Genomic DNA, 21,761 nt, shown 5'->3' with positions numbered 1-21,761 from the left:
AGGGTCTGAATACTTATCTAAATAAGGTATTTGTTTATTTGTAATACATTTATAAAAACCTGTTTTCGTTTAGTCATTATGGGGTATTGTGTGTAGATTGATGAGGAATTTTATTTATTTAATCCATTTTAGAGTAAGTCTGTAACGTAACAAAATGTGGAAAAAGGTAAGTGGTCTGAATACTTTCCGAATGCACTGTATATATACATTTAATTCCCCCAAAATAAAAAGAATCCCTCACCAACATTACTTGAAACATTTCAACATCTTTATTAAGCCAAGATAATAAATACAAAAAAGTGTGTACCAAAAAAAAAAGGTTTAGAAAATGTTTATACAACTATGTACAGACAAAGTTTGCCTTGTTTCAAGGTAACAGAACCATGTTCATTCAACACGCAGTGAGATAACATCTTATTTTAAATATATTTAAAACAGTCCTACGGCAATAACACACTGCATTTATTCAGTACTCTGGGGCAGAGACCCCTCCAAACCCCAACTAAAACATGTAGATGGTGTTGCATGCACAGCCAGCTCAGTGCCCTAAAATGGGGTTGCACATTCGAGCCAGCACAGCAGGAGTTGGAAACCAAGAGCAAGTTACAATATCCATACTAGCATACCACTTAGAATGACACGATCTATTGGCCATGCATTCTACATGGTTTACTACAGTCAGTGCTTGACTTGGGCCGGAACAAACAGAAACTGAGGTCCAATACCTCAAGCACTGGCTGAAGTAGTTATTGTAACAGACCAAAACATTATCTTCTCTTGTTAATGTCATGGTGAGCCACTGAGGTAGTACACCTGTGAAACAGGGGAGAGGAGTGGTCACAGTCAGGTAAGTAGAAGGGAAACACAAAACAGATAGAGAAGATAAAAGGACAACAAATTGAGAATAGACTACGACCAGGTATTGTACTGTAAGCTTCATGACCCTGTTTAAAATTAGTGGGTGTTCAGTACCGAATATAAACCAGGTTAATATTTGACAACACATCACATTTATTTATTTTCATTAGCATTTTGATTATACATTTATACCAATATACATGCAAACATATACACATTGGGTTGTAAAATGATAGGGAGGGAGTAGACTTATCAAAGCAGTTTTTTTCACCCAAAACCATATTACTTTCCCCAGTATTAAAGTCTGGGGCAAAACGACAAAAACAATAGTGAAAAAAAGTATACCTGGCAGACTAAAACATGTTCCATTATTTCTTTCTAGAGGGGTGCATCAAGATATCTGTTTACACAGAAATGACATTCTAATTTCAAGAACATGGGAGAAATTAGTGGAGAACAAGTGTAAAGTAGACTCAGCGATATGACAGCGTTGCAGAGAGTAAACAGCACAAGTGGGTCAATTTCAAAATATGAGCGTTGCAGCGTGAGGCTCAACTTCTCCGCTGTTTATGTGCCCTGGCTACCACGCTGTAACAGCGTGAATCTAACCCGTACGCACATGCGCAGATACTGTGTGTGACTGTGTGAGATTGAAGTCTTGCATCTCGCTCATCTCAATATCTGCGGTGGTGATCGTAGCAACGTCACTTCGCTGAGTCTACCTTTATTAAAAACATAGGTGAAAGCAACCTTTAGGGTAGTTGAACAGCACCTTCATAAAAGTACAACAAAAGGAACAACAACCTGAACCTGCCCCCTGCTCATAAGAGTCTCAGGCCATGTCCTAAATGTCATTTGGGACGCATTTTCTGTTATAATGGTCTCCATCGACATGGGCAATTAAAATGTAGCTGCTCTAAAATATATACTTGAGGTGGCTTGGGTCTAAGTTAAAAAAATACAACAGACTTTTATTCTTCTTCCAAGGTCAGTATTGCCTTTTATGTATAGCAACGCCCACGCTTATGGCCATTGAAAATAAGGTGCTAAAATCGGTTTCCCCTCCACTCAAGTGTAGCCTTGTATTGTCATAGCTACAATAACATGGAATTCCTCTTTAAAACAGAGTAATCTGAATGACAAACTGGTCTAAGTGATAAGCACCACAACTGTGGAATATTTAGCTCCATTTTCAGCAGAGGCCATTGGCAACTGATTCAAGAACGTAGACAAACCACGCGAGTTGCCCATGAGATGGTGTAATGTCACCAGTGGCCTAAAGTACTGAGGTCTGAATCAACTGGGTTTCCTTGCAGGCCTAGAATAGATGCCTGTAGCGGTAGACAGAGTTTGGGAAACCATGCTCTGGGATATAACCACAAAATGTCCACCAGTCAGTCTTTAAATAAAAAAGCGTAATATCAGTCGGTCTGTAAATTAAACTATCTACGGATGAGGGTCCGATTCATCAGTACTTATGGGCAACGGCACTCTTATGACCATATCATTGCATTTCCCCTCGCCTCCCTGTCTCCCAGTCTCCCTCTAGGAATTAAAGTACTCCAACTTGATGTCTGTTTGTTAGGTTGATCTTCTAGTTGAGGAAGCGGCGGCAGCGCCTGGTGGCACAGTTGCAGTGCAGCTTGCTGCTGTCGTCCTCGATGGGGAACTTGTAGTCGTAGGTGAGCTCCTCGCCACGGTAGATCTTACGCAGGGCGAAGATGACGATGTGCTTGTGGCTGTCGACGAGGATGACGCGCGAGTAGCAGTTGGGCTCGCATGAGTGGTTGATGAAACGGGCGGCATTGCCGTGCATGGTGGCGTCAACTACATCAAAGTCATCAATGCGGAACATGTAACAGCCGATGCCCTGACGAGTAGATAAGAGGTGGGTTTTAGAAGACAAAGATGAGATAGTACTTAATTAATCAGCGAAAGGGGACATGTTTTGCGCCAGCTATAAAAACACAATAAATACAAAACAAACAAACACTAAAAGCCGCACATCATGAATGCATGTTCAAAATCTAAGTGCTCAGATTAAAATGTATCGTCACAAATGTTTAAAATATATTTAGTTATTGAATGAAATGAGATGCATAGCTGTATTTTTTTGCATAGCTGTATTTTCTGAAATTAAATGCATTGCTGTATTTTTTTGCATTGCTGTAGTTTCTAAAATGAGATGCATTGCTTTATTTTCCGTTGTATTCAACCTAAACATCTGCAGCACAACCAGTTTCTGTAAACTGCTTATGAGACAGTGATAACTCCATTGATTTTGTTGACCAACCTTGCTGTCATAGTATTTCTCTCTCTTGTCTGTGAGAACCGCACGGATGACGGTGCCTGCGTACTCGATCACCATCTCCCCTGCCTCAATGTTCCTCTTGCAGAACAGACCACGTCCGTGAATTTCAGACCTAGGATAAGGAAAATATCAAAGAAACAGTGAAAGAGAAAAAAAGTATGAAGTATTTTACCCCCCAAAAAACAAAGTAATCATAATAGTAATAATATTAGAACATTAACAAATCGTTTTCTTTCTTAGTTACCTGTAAACCCCCACTGCTTCCTTAGAGGTCTTCTCCAGGTGTCTGAAGCGCATGGCCATGGGAAGCTCTGTGCTGGTGGCTCGTCTATGAGATAGGAACATGGAGAATACAGTAGGTTAGAACTTATTTATCTCAGAAAAAAAACACAAAATACTAAAGATACAATTAAATTAAAGCATTAGCTGTAATTGTGGAGTTGTCTAACCTGGTGGATTTCAGTAGGACGTCATCGTCCTCCTCGTCACATGGTGTCGACATGATGTTAGGCAGTTGTCTGTGTTGAGACGCCAAGAAGTTGAACATGTCGAAGGTTGACTTCCTGTGAGGAGACAGAGGCAGAGAGGGAGTTCGTTATAGCTAGTCATTTCATGTTCTAAAATGTAGGAGATGTAGAATTCAGGCTACAACATAGAAATTCAGATTCAATTACTTAAGCTTCAAAATGAAAATCACCTCTACATTCCAATAAGGGATAAAGTTATGGAGACCTTACAGCAAGATGGCTCTGTTGTCAACATGCCTATTTTAACCACATACATCAGTGCTTGGTTCTTACCGCGAGTAGACCTCGGCACGGGCACAGCCGCTGGGGTTGATGGGCAGTTCGTCGTCAGGGGTGTCGTAGCGGTGGAAGCGGAAGCGGTGTTGTTTACAGCTGGCGGCGCCCTGCAGCTGCTCCAGTAAGAAGATGACAGCGTCGTGGAGCAGGCCCAGAACCCGCGCCCCGATTACCCCGCCCAGGGGCAACGCCTTCAAATGGAACCCCGCTCGGGCCTCCAGGACGCCGTCGATCACCGCTCGCCACGCCACTGAGGGAGGGAGAGGAGAGAAAAAAAGGAGGATATGAATAACAAAATATAATGCTATACTACATAGGGTCGGTTTACTGGACACACATTAAGCCTAGCCCTGGACTTAAAAGCCAGTTCAACAGATTCTGCATAGAAAATGCTTTTATATACACAAATAGGAATAGCTATAGCTACAACTATATAAGTTACAGCTACTGTTTCTGTAGTTAGGCTGAGATTCTTACCCTCTATGCTGTCTGCCTGTACATGGAAGCCGTCGTCGCTGGTGATCTCAAAGCACAGGTGGGGCTGGTTCCTGTGGGCAAACCTGGTCTTGTCCTGTTTAGGTGGCGATGTGTCCTCGTCAGAGCTGAAACCTGAGAGGTTTGAAGTGTGTTAAGAATAGGAAGGTTAAGATTTTTTTAAACCAGAAATTATAAATATATATTATCATTCAGAATACATTTCTAATATGGGTTTTTGGTAGAATAAAAAAAAAGAGTAAAACTGCTCAATGCTGAATGTATACAAGGATGCCCACCTGAGTAGGGGCCCCAGTCAGAGAGATCTCCATGGCGGGCACTGACCCATACGTGGGTTTTCCCATGGATGTTGCTGCTACTCTGAGTGATGCTGCTGTTGGGTGGACGTAGAGTGCTGTTGGGCTGATGTGCCATCTGAGGTATGGGAGGTGGTCTATAAGACAGGACACACAGACATGGTGTTATATGAATTCATTAAAACGAAGGTGTAATAGAGTTTAGATATCCCTGTTCTACTGAAGGCTTCTATGGAAAGGGTTGCTCATCTGGGTTAAGTCATTCCAAAAAAGAAAATGTGACGGCGGACTGAGTGAAGCCGAAACATGTCAGCTTTTTTAATTAATAAAAGCGCACACAGTGTATTCGGAAAGTATTCAGACCCCTTGACTTTTTCCACATTTTGTTACGTTACAGCCTTATTCTAAAATGGATTAAATTGTTTTTTCCACCCATCAAACTACACACAACACCCCTAATGACAAAGCAAAAACAGGTTTATAGAAATATAACATTTACATAAGTATTCAGACCCTTTACTCAGTACTTTGTTGAAGCACCTTTGGCAGCGATTACAGCCTTGCGTCTTCTTGGATACGACGCTACAAGCTTGGCACACCTGTATTTGGGGAGTTTCTCCCAGTCTTCTCTGCAGATCCTCTCAAGCTCTGTCAGGTTGGATGGGGAGTGTCGCTGCACAGCTATTTTCAGGTCTCTCCAGAGATGTTCGATCGGGTTCAAGTCCGGGCTCTGGCTGGGCCACTCAAGGACATTCAGAGACTTGTCCCGAAGCCACTCCTGCATTGTCTTGGCTGTGTGCTTAGGGTCTTTGTCCTGTTGGAAGGTGAACCTTCTCCCCAGTCTGAGGTCCTGAGCAGGTTTTCATTAAGGAACTCTCTGTACTTTGCTCCGTTCATCTTTCCCTCAACTCCGACTTGTCTCCCAGTCCTTGCCGCTGAAAAACATCCCCATCACCATGCTTCACCGTAGGGTTTCATATAGGTTTCTTACAGATGTGATGCTTGTCATTCAGGCCAAAGAGTTCTATCTTGGTTTCATCAGACCAGAGAATCTTGTTTCTCATGGTCAGAGTCCTTCAGGTGCCTTTTGGCAAACTCCAAACGGGCTGTCATGTGCCTTTTGCTGAGGAGTGGCTTCCGTCTGGCCACTCTACCATAAAGGGCTGATTGGTGGAGTGCTGCCGAGATGGTTGTTCTTCTGGAAGGTTCGCCCATCTCCACAGAGGAACTCTGGAGCTCTGTCAGACTGACCATCAGGTTCTTGGTCACCTCCCTGACCAAGGCCCTTCTCCCCCGATTGCTCAGTTTGGCTTGGCGGCCAGCTCTAGGAAGAGTCTTGGTGGTTCCAAACTTCTTCCATCCCCAGATCTGTGCCACAACACAATCCTGTCTTGGAGCTCTACCGACAATTCCGTCGACCTTATGGCTTGGTTTTTGTTCTGACATGCACTGTCAACTGTGGGACCTTATATAGACAGGCGTGCCTTCCCAAATAATGTCCAAACAATTGCATTTATCACAGGTGGACTCCAATCAAGCTGTAGAAACATCTCAAGGATGATCAATGGAAACAGGATGCACCTGCGCTCAATTTCGAGTCTCATAGCAAAGTGTCTGAATACTTACGTAAATAAGGTATGTTTTTTATTTTTAATACATTTGCAAAAATGTATTTAAAAACTGTTTTCGCTTTGTCATTATGAGGTATTGTGTGTAGATTGATGAGGAAAACATGTAATTTAATCAATTTTAGAATAAGGCTATAACGTAACAAAATGTGGGAAAAGGGAAGGGTTCTGAATACTTTCCGAATGGACTGTATGTACGGAGCCCCTTAAGGGTCATGGTGGAGAGAGAAAAAAAACAGCCAGGCTAATCCGTTCCCACCGTTTGTTCATTAGTTCCTTCAATAACAAATTAATTCCCTCAATTTAAAAATGCGTTCCCTCAATATAAAAAGTAGATCCCTCAATTTTATTAATCCATTCCCTCAATTTATGCATTTGCTCCCTCAATCATGTAATTGTCCTCTCGGAATCAGCATTCTGTCTCTCTCTGCACCCCTTTCCCAGATTTTCAGAAGCATGCTGCTGCGTGTGCGTGCGTGTGTGACTGAGCTGCTAGCAAGGCATCTTGCTCGCTATAGCTGTATAGTGACTTCGCCAACCAGGCACAGATAGATGGTTTAAAGAGGCTCTGGGTCTATGTTCATCACAAAAATGGATCGCTATTTGCTTTGTTGCGATGACAGTACGTTCACCTGGATATTAGCTAATTGCCAGGCTAGGATAGCTAGCTAACCAACTCCCCTGGAGTATAGACAGGCTATAGAACAGCTAAGATCATGACAGAATTCTAGCGCACCTGTTAACACAGAAGCTGCTTGGAAATTATGCACAATAAATTCACTCTCATGAGTCACATGCACAATTGTTAACAGTCATAAACACATCCAGGCACTTGGCTGGTGCCATGTTTTAGTGGATGTATAGCCCTAACTATATGCATGAAGCTGGTAAAACACTGGGTCGCAGGGATGAGAGGTGCGCAAAATGGACAACTGTTCATGTTGTCCAAGTGTATGAATCAGAGTTTGCACAAAGTTTATTTGGTTTGCATTAAAAACATGCATCATTCAATTATGACTGCTAGCGAGGCTCCTAGCTTTTCAGGCTATTGACATTTCTTAGCCTAATTAAGGGGTTTTGAATGTTATTATTTGCCCTTATGATTCAAAGGCATATGAAAACAATGAAACTGGAACTAGCTATTGAATGGTCAGTGATCATCACCATTTGAAGCATGTAATTAACAAAATAGAATTACATTTAGGCTGCAATATGTTATCGGCCAAGTAGGAATGGGACCGGGGTAGGCCTACATAAGGAGAATGCCATTCTTATAAGCCTAGAGATCTGAGGGACCAAATTAATAGAGAGGGAATGACTAATAAAATTGAGGGAACTACTTTTTCTATTCAGGGAAAAAAAATATATATGAGGGAATTACTTTTTATACTGAGGGAACTAATAATAAAAAAGAGGGAATGGACTAGCCTTGCAGCTTTTATTTTTCTTGACCATGACCCCTAAGGGGCTCCGTACTTATGCATTCTAATTATAATTGTTTAATCAAATTAACCTTGCAGTGTGTATTTGTGGCATCCATCTTGCTATGGTCGTGTTTGAGAAGAAACTAACCTGATCTTCTCAGGTTCTGGTGGTAGGATCACCTTGGGCTCAACTTTCTCCTGGTCCAGATCCAGCACATCTTTCATTGTTGGGGCTTTGATTCGAACACCACTATTTCTGTGTGAGGTAAAAAAAACAGTGACTGTTTTCTTTATTGTCCCAATTGGAAAATATGTAGTGCAGTCAGAGTTACAACATTCCAAGTAAAATAAAATAATTCCATCATCTCATATTGTACATATGGTACTCTGCCTTACCTGCTGCCATCTAGGTCATCAAGGTCACTAGAGGGTGACTGCGGGAGGAAATCAGTCTTACATTTCTTCTTGCCGGGACGCTCAGCGACGAAGGACACTCTCTTGACGCGGACCTGGGATTCAGGTACGGTGGCCGGCTCGTGGCGGCGCATCTGACTAGGAGTGTCTGAGATGGCTAGAGGGGACTGGAGCTTGTTGAGGAACGGGTGGACCTGGAACTGGGATGGGCTCAGCTGGGACGGGCTCACCCTGAGGATATTAGGCCGTATCCGAGAGGGCTCGCGATGAGTAGCCATGGCTCTGTCTAAGATAGCTTGGGCCTGGTTGCCCATCATCACTGGAGAGCTGGGCACAGAGACGCACTTGACCCTCACTTGTTTAGCTCCACTCGTCACGGGGATGGCTCGGACCAACACTCGCCCATCATGCAAACTCTGTGGGGTCCTGATCAGGAGATTGGTGGTGGTTGCTGGTGTGGTGTTGTTTCTGTTAGAGATGGTGGTTGGTGTGGTGGTGTTGTTTCGGTTACTGGTGATGAAATTTGAACTATGGAAGATGGCTGTCCGTGGCGAGGGTGTAGATGTAGCGGGTACGACCACCATCTGGGGAACCGCGCGGGGCAGGGCATCACTGTTGTGGATCATCTTGGCAATCTGGCTGATGCGGCTGTAGGAAGGGGAGCTGGTGCTGACCGTCTGGAAGGTGTTGGTGTTTGGATCTTTCATCAGAATCTGACCTTGACGGTTGACTAGCAGAACCTGTGGGGACGGGGCTGAGTTGGAGGCTCCAGACTGAATAGTGGCAGTCAGCTGCTGCTGAGCTGCTTGTCTGGGGGTGGCCAGGCGGATAGCGATAGTTCTCCCCCTATTGGCCCCTGTCTGTAAGGGTATAGAGTTCATGCCATTTATTACGAATGGGGTCGGGGAGGCGGTGGAGGTGACTGTCCTTGGAATGGTTCGAACAGCGATGGGTGTCGAAGAGAAGGCTACATTCAGAGGCAGAGCAGGTCCAGAGGGTAGGGACACCCTGATGATTTTTCTCTGCGTTGGTGTGGGTTTACGTGGAATAGTTCTCACGCTCACAGGAGTAGGGCATTCCATGACGTTGATGGTTTTTACGGGAGGTGATTTTTGGTTGGGTTTGGGTTCCGGCTCGAAGTCTGGGTCTCCCATCTCGTCGTCCACTCCAACAAGAGAATCTGTAGAGGAGCCAGAGCTGTCGCTATCGCTGTCATCAAGCACTACTTTTTTATTATTAGCCAGGTACTCGCTGGTGCTGTCGTCATCCGAAACAAAATGGCCACTGCTGAGGTCCAGAAGAACCTCGTTCTGGGATTCCATTTGCTCTGAGTCCATCAGAACCTCCTTTTCAACAGACATGTCGTTATTTGGGTCACAGGTTTCAAACACGCCTTGAGTGTCATTCCCCTGATCTTCCCCACTCTTCCCCTCTTCCTGAGTTTCTTCCTCATCGCAGGTAGAATCGCTTGAGTCACTCTCAGAGCCGTTATCAGCTCCGTCAAGCTGTGAGATGGACTGAGATGTAGGAGGAGGTGAGGAGAGAGGGAGACTTGCCTGCCCTGAGTCCTTGGAGGCTTCGCACACCACCAACATACGCGATAACTTCAAGTAGTGATCCATGTCTTCGTCTGAGGAACCGTTCTCCAGGACCTCTTTAGTGGCCATTGCTTTGGTGAATACTGGGGCCTTGTTGTTGGCATCCATGTTGTCCCCACCCTGAGTCTCCTCCTCTAATGCCTCCTCCTCCTCCATATCTCCTCCACCTGTCTGGGAACCTCCACAGTGAAGCGCCACAGTCTCGTTCAGCAAGGCCTCGTCAAACTCCAGCTTGGCGTTTAGCACAGAGGCCACCGCCACGTCTGCGTCCGCCACGTCGTATGGCGCGAAGGGCAAGTCCTGATCCAACATCAGGGGGCCGACGTCTGTGTCTTCCTCCATGTTATTTGCTGTCAATGTGATCCCGTTTGAGGGCACCACCACTGCCTCCTCTGGCTCGGATGACGCTAAGAAGTCTTGTGGCACCTCAGCGGACACTGGAGTTGTGATTTTGAATGGCTGTCTGATTCTGGAGGAGTTGCGGATGGCCAGAGGGAGGTTGGAGGGGGGGCTGCTGATGGCGCCAGGCCGCAGAGAGAGAGGGGAGGTAACACTGGAGGGGGACAAGGGAGGGGAGCTCCAGCTGGAGGGTAGGGACCTGGGGTGGAGGGTGCCCCCTGAACGGAGCGTCATTGGTCCCGCGGGGCCATCGGTGGGGGAAGAGGAGTCCCCGGAGTGGCGGCCACGAGACAGGCGACGCGGCCGGCAGGTATCGTCCAGATCCCTGAGAGTCAGGACGTGGTGGGATTTGGTCATGGCACTCCCTTGAGATTAGAGGATCACGAGTCAGTGTCATGACAGAAGAGAGCGATATTAAAATGTTACGTTGATGTCATTTAGCAGACGCTCATATCCTAAGCGACTTAGTCAGTGCATTACATTTAAGGTAATCAAGTAAGGCAACATATCACTCATAGTAAGTAAAAACTTTCCTCAATAAAGCAGAGATCTCACTGTTAACTGACACTAGATATTAAACTGATATAAACTGGTATTGATAACTAACTCAATGTCAATGTTACCGGGAGAGGGAAGAGGTCGAGATGTTCCTCCTGCTGGTCTCCTGGTCTGTGAGTAACCAGGGGTTTTGGCCCCAGGCTCCTGTTTCAGGGGGGACGGGGTGGTGCTGGGACATACCTCAATGGGCAGAGGACTCATCACATCCTCTGGAATCTCCATTTCTGGTGATGGAACAAAAAAAGGAACATTATTTACTTTGAAGAGTCTACTCTGAGAATTAGTAGATTCTAGTAAATTGTCCCCTTTGAATAGTAAATATTGTACGATTCCCATGTACTTAATTATGTTGTTATACTTATCCCTCTGTTAATTATTTCAACTGAAAAGAAGAAACAAATATAAAATATGGGACATCAAGGTTATCCATTGAAGTGCTCCACTCTACTACCAGATAGGGGCAGGTTAGGTGGGTTTGCTGACCTTTGCAGTAGCTGTGGGCTATGGTTCGGTTCTCCTCCTGGTCCCACCACCGTGGTTCTCCTGGCTTCTCTGGGAGTGGAGAGCACACCTCTGTCACCTTACAGGTGTACTTACAGCGCCGCCGAGGGTCCACTGTGCTCCAGTACAGCCGAGAGCACCTGGACGGAGGAAGAGAGGGAGGGAGGAGGATGAGAAGGTGAGTAAAGTAAAATATATACAGCCCAATAGAATTTCTAAATGAAGTTCTTCTGCAAAGTAACTGGAGTTTTATACGGCCATTCTCATATCTTATAATAACAGTATATTAAACAAGACAATGACAACCCTGACTACATTATTCACAAATGGATTATTCAAAACAAGAAGCATCTAAATGGATGTCTTACTGGTAGCCCACAGGATACAACCTCGCGCCATTTGCTGATAGTTCAGTCAGCACACCCAGCTTGTTGATCTGAAGAGAGCCTGGATATAGAAGGAGACAGATGGATAGTTTCAAATGGTTTCACGAGTAAAAAGGGGAATGATTGATGACAGTAAAATACAGTAATTCCCTTACTGGTCAAACTTTTAGAGTATATGGGTCACGCCTTCCAACTCAAAAGCCCCTCGACATAGGTTTTGTCCCAAATGGAACCCTATTCCCTATGTAATGCACTACTTTTGACCAGAGCCCGGGGTTTTTGTTAACCGTTTAAAACTAGTAAAACCTCCCGAGTGGCGCAGTGGTCTAAGGCACTGCATCGCAGTGCTAGCTGTGCCACTAGAGATCCTGGTTCGAACCCGTGACCGGGAGACCCATAGGGCGGCGCACAATTGGCCCAGCGTCGTCCAGGGTAGGGGAGGGAATGGCCGGCAGGGATGTAGCTCAGTTGGTAGAGCATGGCGTTTGCAACGGCAGGGTTGTGGGTTCGATTCCCACGGGGGGCCAGTATAAAAAAAAATATGTATGCACTCACTAAGTCGCTCTGGATAAGAGCGTCTGCTAAATGACTAAAATGTAAATGTAAATGTAGTACCAGTATACGGGTTGAAAATTACAGATTTGGACACTGATAAGTGCCTAAATTGGAATGCAGTGGCTGTGCTATACATGACATCAGAGCTCAGGGTCTCTGCTTCACAGCTCTGTACGGGTTTTGACTGACACCCGTTCTGAACTTGAGTACTGCGCGCTACAAAGACGGTTTGCAATTTTTATTTGTTTGAGGGAAATGCTGTAAATTAAGAGGATTATAATTAAAAACGGTTTTATGTCATACAAGCAAGCCAAACACCCGTGAGTCCAAATGTGCACTTCACATTTCCATATCATAAAACTCATGTAATATACAGTGTCAACGTTAACGATCAACATGTTTTTTTTTTTTTGTTGGTATTTCACCCCCTTTTTCTCCCCAATTTCGTGGTATTTAATTGGTCGTTACAGTCTTGTCCCGTCGCTGCAACTCCCGTACGGACACGGGAGAGGCGAAGGTCGAGAGTTGTGCGTCCTCCGAAACACAACCGAGCCGCACTGCTTCTTGACGCAGTGCCCGCTTAACCCGGAAACCAGCCGCACCAATGGGCCGGAAGAAACACTGTACACCTGGCGACCGAGTCAGCGTGCACTACGCCCGGCCCGCCACTGGAGTCGCTAGTGCGCGATGGGACAAGAACATCCCTGCTGGCCAAACCCTCCCTGGACGACGCTGGGCCAAATTGGGCGCAGCCCCATGGGTCTCCCGGTCGCGGCCGGCTGCGACAGAGCCTGGACTCGAACCAGGATCTCTAGTGGGACAGCTAGCACTGCGATGCAGTGCCTTAGACTACTGCGCCATTCGGGAGGCCCCACGATCACCATGTTTGATGTACAGTTAGAAGATGAAATGGCGTTATACCCTGGGTTGTCCTGAACAGAATGAGCCTGTTTGTTGTATTGTCTATTGAAAATTGGCAGTTTCATCTGAACGCACTCATGACGCCATTCTATGCGCACCATAATTACGATCTGCTTCACTGAATTTCCTTGTGAAAGCCTAACACTAAGATCATATTTTATAATTTAGCTAGTTATGTCTGCAATAGAACAAGGTTTGAAATGATGCCCACCTGACCCAGATTGCGATTTATAATGGACAATTGTTGGTTTGCATAAATAGTAATTGTGTGATGGCGGCAAGGTTTAAGGTTAGCTGTTAATAGCCGGCATTTGGCCGATAGAAAAGCTGACAAATAAAATTGGCGGGGCCAATATTCCGGGAGAAGAAGAAAATCCCATTGCGAAATAATAATTTTTAGCCTCTTCATTGATGGAAATACCAGTCGATGGAAATATATTTGACTGGTCATGCTTATCGGTCTATAGGTTAATTTGCATGATTTAGTGGAATTAAATTTGCGCGTGTACAGTATATTTGTTATGCATCTTCTTTAGCACATGCGTACAGCACACAGATACAGAGCCTTTGAGCAGAAAATCAGTCAGAAAGCGTGAGAAACTGCTGCAACAGCATTTCAAACAGCAAATGCATGGGCAACGGAAGGCAGGCTTCATCAGCGCGTCACTCACCACTTTGCAATGAGCTGGAGGCAGTATGCATTTTGAAAACATTAGGGCTTTTTTAATAAAATCAACTATCTGTACTGAGCTTGTCTGATGCTTTAATAGCCTAACTACAAGAAGAAAAAGAGTGTTTCCGACCCTCCTCCTCGCTGCTGGCCTTCGCAGATTCTGCCCTTATGCTCCTGAAGTTGCCGGTAATAGGCTACACCAGGGGTAGGCAACCTTTTTCATTTGGAGTGCAAATGTATCTTACCATTTCTACCAAGCTGCGTGCAAGTTATGATTTTCATATGCACATTTTCGTGAACAGTTTCATTTAATTTATAATAGTCTTTGTATCTCAAACTGATCCTTATCATGTGGTTCTAAATCTAAATGAGGATGCTACAAATCTAAAAGTAACTTCTATTGCCAACCATGTAAAAATAGCCTACATAAAGCCAACAAATAAAAACATTGCAGCCTGCAGGTAGAAATATCCCGATAAAAATAAATACCCTATAAATCACATGGCCTGTCTGCAACGAACTTGAAATATTATATCAACTATCAACTGGGTCCTGCCCGAAGCTCGAGCTAGCAAATTTGCAACATTGTAAAAGATAGAGCTCGGTACAGAACACAGCTGTAGGCTATTTGTGCAAGGGATAAGAAGTAAATCAGGTATTTTATGTTTCAACTGGATCAGAGCTTTCCATTTTTCCCTTTCATGCCAAGTGGTTATCAAAAGGGAGAGAGCTGGAAATATTTTTCTAATACATTGAGGAACTATTGTCATTCTCAATGGATTCTAAAAACAGACTTTACTTGCTGATTGAGGTAAACAAAAAAGTACTTTGAAAAGCTCCACAGCTCATTAGTGGTGGAGAGTTAAGACAATCAGAAATGCTAAATCAGATATCCCCAAATGGGCACATTTCTAGGCCTACATTTACCCGCAGGCCCGGTAGCATTGACAGGAATGCTCCAAACAAAAGACAATTAATAAATTGACAAAACTCGTAAATGGAATGAAATAAACCTAAACTTTTTCCTCACAAGTGTAGCATAGGTTGTAAGCTCTGCAAACAATGTGTGCACTCCGACAATGAGAACGGTAAACGACTAATAATAATACAGTGAGGGAAAAAAGTATTTGATCCCCAGCTGATTTTGTACGTTTGCCCACTGACAAAGAAATTATCAGTCTATAATTTTTATGGTAGGTGTATTTGAATAGTGAGAGACAGAATAACAACAAAAAAATCCAGAAAAACGCATGTCAAAAATGTTATAAATTCATTTGCATTTTAATGAGGGAAATAAGTATTTGACCCCCTCTCAATCAGAAAAATTTCTGGCTCCCAGGTGTCTTTTATACAGGTAAGGAGCTAAGATTAAGAGCACACTCTTAAAGGGAGTGCTCCTAATCTCATCTTTTTACCTGTATAAAAGACCTGTTCACAGAAGCAATCAATCAGATTCCAAACTCTCCACCATGGCCAAGACCAAAGAGCTCTCCAAGGATGTCAGGGACAAGATTGTAGACCTACACAAGGCTGGAATGGGCTACAAGACCATCGCCAAGCGGCTTGGTGAGAAGGTGACAACAGTTGGTGCGATTATTCGCAAATGGAAGAAACACAAAAGAACTGTCAATCTCCCTCGGCCTGGGGCTCCATGCAAGATCTCACCTCGTGGAGTTGCAATGATCATGAGAAAGGTGAGGAATCAGCCCAGAACTACACGGAAGGATCTTTTCAATGATCTCAAGGCAGCTGGGACCATAGTCACCAAGAAAACAATTGGTAACACACTACGCCGTGAAGGACTGAAATCCTGCAACGCCCGCAGGGTCCCCCTGCACAAGAAAGCACATATACAGGCCCGTCTGAAGTTTGCCAATGAACATCTGAATGATTCAGAGGAGAACTGGGTGAAAGTGTTGTGGTCAGATGAGACCAAAATGGAGCTCTTTGGCATCAACTCAACTCACCGTGTTTGGAGGAGGAGGAATGCTGCCTATGACCCCAAGAACACCATCCCCACCATCAAACGTGGAGGTGGAAACATTATGCTTTGGGGGTGTTTGGGGGACGATGGACGGGGCCATGTACCGTCAAATCTTGGGTGAGAACCTCCTTCCCTCAGCCAGGGCATTGAAAATGGGTCGTGAATGGGTATTCCAGCATGACAATGACCCAAAACACACGGCCAAGGCAACAAAGGAGTGGCTCAAGAAGAAGCACATTAAGGTCCTGGAGTGGCCTAGCCAGTCTCCAGACCTTAATCCCATAGAAAATATGTGGAGGGAGCTGAAGGTTCGAGTTGCCAAACGTCAGCATCGAAACCTTAATGACTTGGAGAAGATCTGCAAAGAGGAGTGGGACAAAATACCTCCTGAGATGTGTGTAAATCTGGTGGCCAACTACAAGAAACATCTGACCTCTGTGATTGCCAAGGGTTTTGCCACCAAGTACTAAGTCATGTTTTGCAGAGGGGTCAAATACTTATTTCCCTCATTAAAATGCAAATCTTTTCATAATATTTTTGACATGTGTTTTTCTGGATTTTTTTGTTTGTTATTCTGTCTCTCACGGTTCAAATAAACCTACCATTAAAATTAAAGACTGATCATTTTGTTGTCAGTGGGCAAATGTACAAAATCAGCAGGGGGTCAAATACTTTTTTCCCCTCACTGTATATTGAATGCATTAACAGAATTTACCGTAACTAAACAAATATTATGATAAACTAAATTATGAAAATTAACGGTAAATATAGGCTACTACTGGTGATACAGTGCATTCGGAAAGTATTCAGACCCCTTTTTCCACATTTTGTTACATTACAGCCTTTTTCTAAAACGGATTTAAAAAAATATATCCTCAATCTACACACAATACCCCATAATGACAAAGCAAAAACAGTTTTTTAGAAATAAAATAAAACAGAAATATCACATTTACTTAAGTATTCAGACCCTTTACTCAGTACTTTGTTGAAGCACCTTTGGCAGTGATAAAAGCCTCAAGTCTTCTTGGGTATGACGCTACAAGCTTGGCACACCTGTATTTGGGGAATTTCTCCCATTATTCTCTGCAGATCCTCTCAAGCTCTGTCAGGTTGGATGGGGAGCGCCGCTGCACAGCTATTTCCAGGTCTCTCCAGAGATGTTCCATCGGGTTCAAGACCGGCCTCTGGCTGGGCAACTCAAGGACATTCAGAGACTTGTCCCGAAGCCACTCCTGCGTTGTCTTGGCTGTGTGCTTAGGGTCGTTGCCCTGTTGGAAGGTGAACCTTCGCCCCAGTCTGAGGTCCTGAGCACTCTGGCCACTACCATAAAGTCCTGATTGGTGGAGTGCTGCAGATATGGTTGTCCTTCTGGAAGGCTCTCCCATCTCCACAGAGGAACTCTAGAGCTCTGTCAGAGTGACCATCGGGTTCTTGGTCACCTCCCTGACCAAGAGCCTTCCTCTCCCGATTGCTCAGTTTGGCCGGGCGGCTAGCTCTAGGAACAGTCTTGGTGGTTCCTAATTTCTTCCATTTAAGAATGATGGAGGCCACTGTGTTCTTGGGGACCTTCAACGCTGCAGACATTTTTTGGTACGCTTCCCCAGATCTGGGCCTCGACACAATCCTGTCTCGGAGCTCTACGGAGAATTCCTTCGACCTCCTGGCTTAGTTTTTGCTCTGACATGCACTGTCAACTGTGGGATCTTATATAGACAGGTGTGTGCCTTTCCAAATCATGTCCAATCAATTGAATTGACCACAGGTGGACTCCAATCAAGTTCTAGAAACATCTCAAGGATGATAAATGGAAACAGGATGCACCGGAGCTAAATTTCGAGTCTCATAGCAAAGGGTCTGAATACTTATGTAAATAAGGTATTTTATTATTATTTCAATTTTTTGTTGCATTTTACCCCCTTTTTCTCCCCAATTTCGATCTTGTCTCATCGCTGCAACTTCCCAACGAAGGTCGAGTCATGCGTTCTCCGAAACATGACCCGCCTAACCGCGCTTCTTAACACCCGCCCGCTTAACCTGGAAGCCAGCCGCACCAATGTGTCGGAGGAAACACCGTTCAACTGACGACGAGGTCAGCCTGCAGGCGCCCTGCCCACCCCAAGGAGTCATTAGAGTGCGATGAGCCAAGTAAAAGCTAGTTGTTGCATATTAGATATGCCCTCTTTCTACATTTCTAACGGATATTTTAACCTCTGTCACATGAAACCGCTCGCATGTGCGGTGCCCTTTTGACAACGGTTTTGCATTATGGAACAAACATTTGCGCATAGCCTACTGCCTTGTGAGCACTGCTATGCTTATGTGAATAAATAGTTTATCAACATTTTAAGCTAAACGTTCTGATCTGTTGCATTAGACTCCTTGCTTTTGAATGTTTATTTTTTTATGTAACCTAGGCCTACTGGTTGTATGAATTTAAAATAAAATCAATTTGGGATCTCTCGTCCCATAACTGTCCCAGAGTCTGTTTGGAATAGGCTATTTCTTTGTCGACAAGCTGACCAATACAATAGGTCAACTTTTCTATGGGGGATGGTAGATTGACATACACTTAAACATTAAGAACATCTACCTAATATTGAGTCCCCCCCCTTGCACTCAGAACAGCCTCAATTCGTTGGATCATGGACTCTACAAGGTGTCAAAAGCATTCCACAGGGATGCTGGCCCATGTCGACACCAATGCTTCCCACTGTTGTGTCAAGTTGCTTGGATGTCCTTTGGGTGGTGGACCATTCTTGATACACACGGGAAACTGTTGAGCGTGAAACCCCAGCAGCGTTGCAGTTCTTGACATAAACTGGTGCGCCTGGCACCTACTACCATGCCCCGTTCAAAGGTACAAATATTTTGTCTTGCCCATTCACCCTCTGAATGGCACACACACAATCCATATCTCAATTGTCTCAAGGCTTAAAAATCCTTATTTAACTTTCATCCACACTGATTGAAGTGGATTTAACAAGTGACATCAATAAAGGATCATATCTTTCACTTGGATGCACCTGGTCAGTCTATGTCATGGAAAGAGCAGGTATCCTTAATGATTTGTACACTCAGTGCAGGGTAGTGATTTTACTGTTCGTTACTCGTCTTGTTGGCTGAGGAAAAGTAAATGTGGACAGATATTTCGAAGTTCACATCAGAATTCAGTAAAAAGGACCGCACATCGTTGCATCTTCGACTTGCATGTTCTGTTAATATGAATGACCATAATCAAAATGTAATTTATGTCATTCTGAGCACAGTGGGTGGATACACCCAATACACACGGGTCAGGTACATTTCTCAAATGTCCGGTCAATTAAAATGCTGCCGGTCAAATGTCCGGCGCCACATTATCCCTGACGGAAACCCTGGTGGCGGGGATGCAGGGCTGTGTTCCAAACAAAACAACTACAAGTGTGCTTGCTCTAGTTCCTCAACGGCACAGCTAGGAGAGCTCAAAAAAGCACATTATAGTTGAAGACTCTTCTTTGAGTCATAAAAGTGCACTGAATTTACTTAGGAACTGTGCATACTTTGGAGAGGTGCGTGGCCACTTGGAGAAACCAGTTTGACCTCTCACTCAAACCTTTGGCATTTTTTTGTCTTATGATGCACCTACCCCAAATGTTCCAATAATATTCTTATCATGTTACTAAATGTATGCAGAGTATTTTCAGATTTCATTTCAACAAATGCATGGGAAAGTACAGTAAATGTAAAATGCACATAAAGTCACAGTGTAATGTTTAGATTCAGTCTTGTGTCAGGTGAACTGCTGTGTCCTCACCGTTAGTCTAATAATTTCCCCACAATCTCCAAACTGTTCTCTTTTAATTGCGACCATTGGTATGCATATGCTTTCCATATTTCTTCTGTAAAACACATTTCAATTTAGCCCTATCCATATAGGCTAATTCCCACGAGTGTAAAGGGTTAAAAGCCGTGCACTAAATAGTGAATAGAGTGCCATTGGGGATGTACACATACTCACCAATGGTCATATTTATAGACTCTGGCTCCAGGCCAGTCAGAAACTTCCTACGGAGGCTGATCCCTTCGAAGTCCACGTAGACCCGCCGGAGAACTTCAAACCCATTCCCATACACCATCTGGAGAGGAGCGGAAACGGGCCTGTAAATCCTGAGACGTAGGTGTGTGTATGTGTGTGTGTGTCCGGAGACATAACATAGGCCCTAACGCTACACAATAAGCCACCAGGTGTGAAGTTTGGATGCCGCTGACAAGTCACAGTTAAAGTGGAGGTGCTCACCATTGGAAAGATGACTGTTTGTTTCTGTGTGTGTATGCCTCATTAGTCCATACATAAAAGTTCACCTTCTCACTGACGAGATCGCGGTGCCTGGAGCAGAAGACCTTCCTGTCCTCCTGGAAGACACAGTTGCGGGCGCGGGCGCACATGAAGTGGTAGTTACTCTGACAGGATGAGAGACAGCAGCCCACCGTCGCCCCCGCCTGGCCACAACGCTCACAGCGCTGTAGGGAAGAAAGGTGGAATGAGTAGAAGAGGAAAGAAAACAGAGAATGAGAACGACTAGCAGAAAACTCCCTGAAGAGTAAACATTCTCATTATAACTAAATGGACATAGCAGACCTGACAAGACAATTCTATCTTTGGAACAATAAAGTTGATTTTATTTTATTACAATGTTTAAAAAATGGGCAACTGCACACTTATGCCTGAATACAAAGCCTATTGGGTAAGGATGTACTCCAGCTTTGATGTGGGAAGTGTCCAAAATGTCACCCTATTCCCTACATAGTCCAATTTGGGCCCTGGTCAAAAGTATTGCACTTTATAGGAAACAGGGTGCCATTTGAGGCGCAACTATGGTGATGTCTACGCATTCTTACCATGTGGCGCCCCCTGGAGACAGCACTGTGTACTTGGAGTAGAGCTCCGTTGTCTTCGTACACCTCAGCAGACCACAGGCAGCAATTAACGTGGGCCCACTCGTTCTGCCCCAGGTACAGGAGCCTGCCCGCGTCCTTCAATAAAAATGAGGACATTCACATTTAGAGTGGACCTGAGACAACATTCTGGGATGTCTGAATAGCTGCTAATACCATTACTGTGGGTATAATGTCCTACAGAAGTGTTATACAACTCCAATCCTTGAGTACCCCCAAACAGAATAGCCGCATAGAACACACGTAACTCAACTAGTCAAGTACTTGATGATTAGTTGACTAATTTAAAATCGGGTGTACGGCTACAACAAAAATGCCTTTCAGTCAGTCAACTTTGGTACAACACACTATGGAGGAGTCGCACTCTCGCGACTTCGGTTGAAGGATCTACAATCACGCCCGACAAGGCCAATGAAATATACGGCTCGCTGGATGCCCCTCCTTCCATTCTTGGAATTATTCCGCTCTCCACCTTGGTGTGAACAGGAACATTTCACGGTACAAAAACAAACAATTGGAACACGAGACTGACTTACGTTGCGCCAACTAAACTGTCCCTTAGTTGTAGAGCGTGCTCACCCCCTGGACGTTGTGTGCTGAAGTTTATGATTAGGAAACTTATGAGAACCATACAAACAATTAGTTATTCTTCTAATTGCTTGGTCTGGCTTCAGCAATAGGTAAGATGGCTAACGAGACCGAAACGACAAAGAATAACAAGCCAGTTTCAGGTTCGCGACCATGCCCCCAATTAATTAAAAGATACCCATGTTTGTTGTCTTCTGTCTCGGCACATGCGCAGGCTGCCCTCGCTCGAATCAGTTTGTGTGCGAGACTAGGGGACGGCTGGGCTTGGTGGTTCCGATAATGACTTCCTCTCCCGGGTGCCCGTACCTCGACTAAGTCGGAGTTGCGGAACGCGGAGATGGGTTGGGTAGTTGGTCGGGTTGAATGTCTCCCGGTTCCTGTGCGCTCTGTTGCCAGTTATGGGAGGCTACTCGAAGAGAGAGGGTGACCAG

General features: G+C 44.6%; 1 protein-coding gene across 3 annotated transcripts in view; it reads right to left on the bottom strand.

The window, feature by feature from the left end:
- Positions 1-246: 246 nt before the first annotated feature.
- The window catches only part of LOC121571388 (histone-lysine N-methyltransferase 2B-like), a 72,448-nt gene continuing 50,933 nt past the window's right edge, over positions 247-21,761 (bottom strand). For all 3 annotated transcript variants that reach the window (XM_041882802.2, XM_045221907.1, XM_045221906.1), the window contains 15 exons: positions 20,686-20,820; positions 20,149-20,307; positions 19,805-19,922; positions 11,654-11,732; positions 11,268-11,425; positions 10,850-11,008; positions 8,212-10,591; positions 7,964-8,071; positions 4,746-4,900; positions 4,450-4,581; positions 3,970-4,222; positions 3,619-3,732; positions 3,414-3,497; positions 3,152-3,281; positions 247-2,728 (listed from right to left, as the gene is read on the bottom strand). In XM_041882802.2, the coding sequence (XP_041738736.2) occupies positions 2,453-2,728; positions 3,152-3,281; positions 3,414-3,497; positions 3,619-3,732; positions 3,970-4,222; positions 4,450-4,581; positions 4,746-4,900; positions 7,964-8,071; positions 8,212-10,591; positions 10,850-11,008; positions 11,268-11,425; positions 11,654-11,732; positions 19,805-19,922; positions 20,149-20,307; positions 20,686-20,820 (4,440 nt within the window). In that variant the 3' untranslated portion in view covers positions 247-2,452. The remainder of the gene's footprint in view (positions 2,729-3,151; positions 3,282-3,413; positions 3,498-3,618; positions 3,733-3,969; positions 4,223-4,449; positions 4,582-4,745; positions 4,901-7,963; positions 8,072-8,211; positions 10,592-10,849; positions 11,009-11,267; positions 11,426-11,653; positions 11,733-19,804; positions 19,923-20,148; positions 20,308-20,685; positions 20,821-21,761) is intronic.

This window comes from Coregonus clupeaformis, chromosome 8 (assembly GCF_020615455.1).
Source record: "Coregonus clupeaformis isolate EN_2021a chromosome 8, ASM2061545v1, whole genome shotgun sequence".
Classification (NCBI taxonomy): domain Eukaryota; kingdom Metazoa; phylum Chordata; class Actinopteri; order Salmoniformes; family Salmonidae; genus Coregonus; species Coregonus clupeaformis.
The sequence above is the reverse complement of the archived record's forward strand: the minus strand, read 5'-3'. Positions and strand labels throughout refer to the sequence as shown.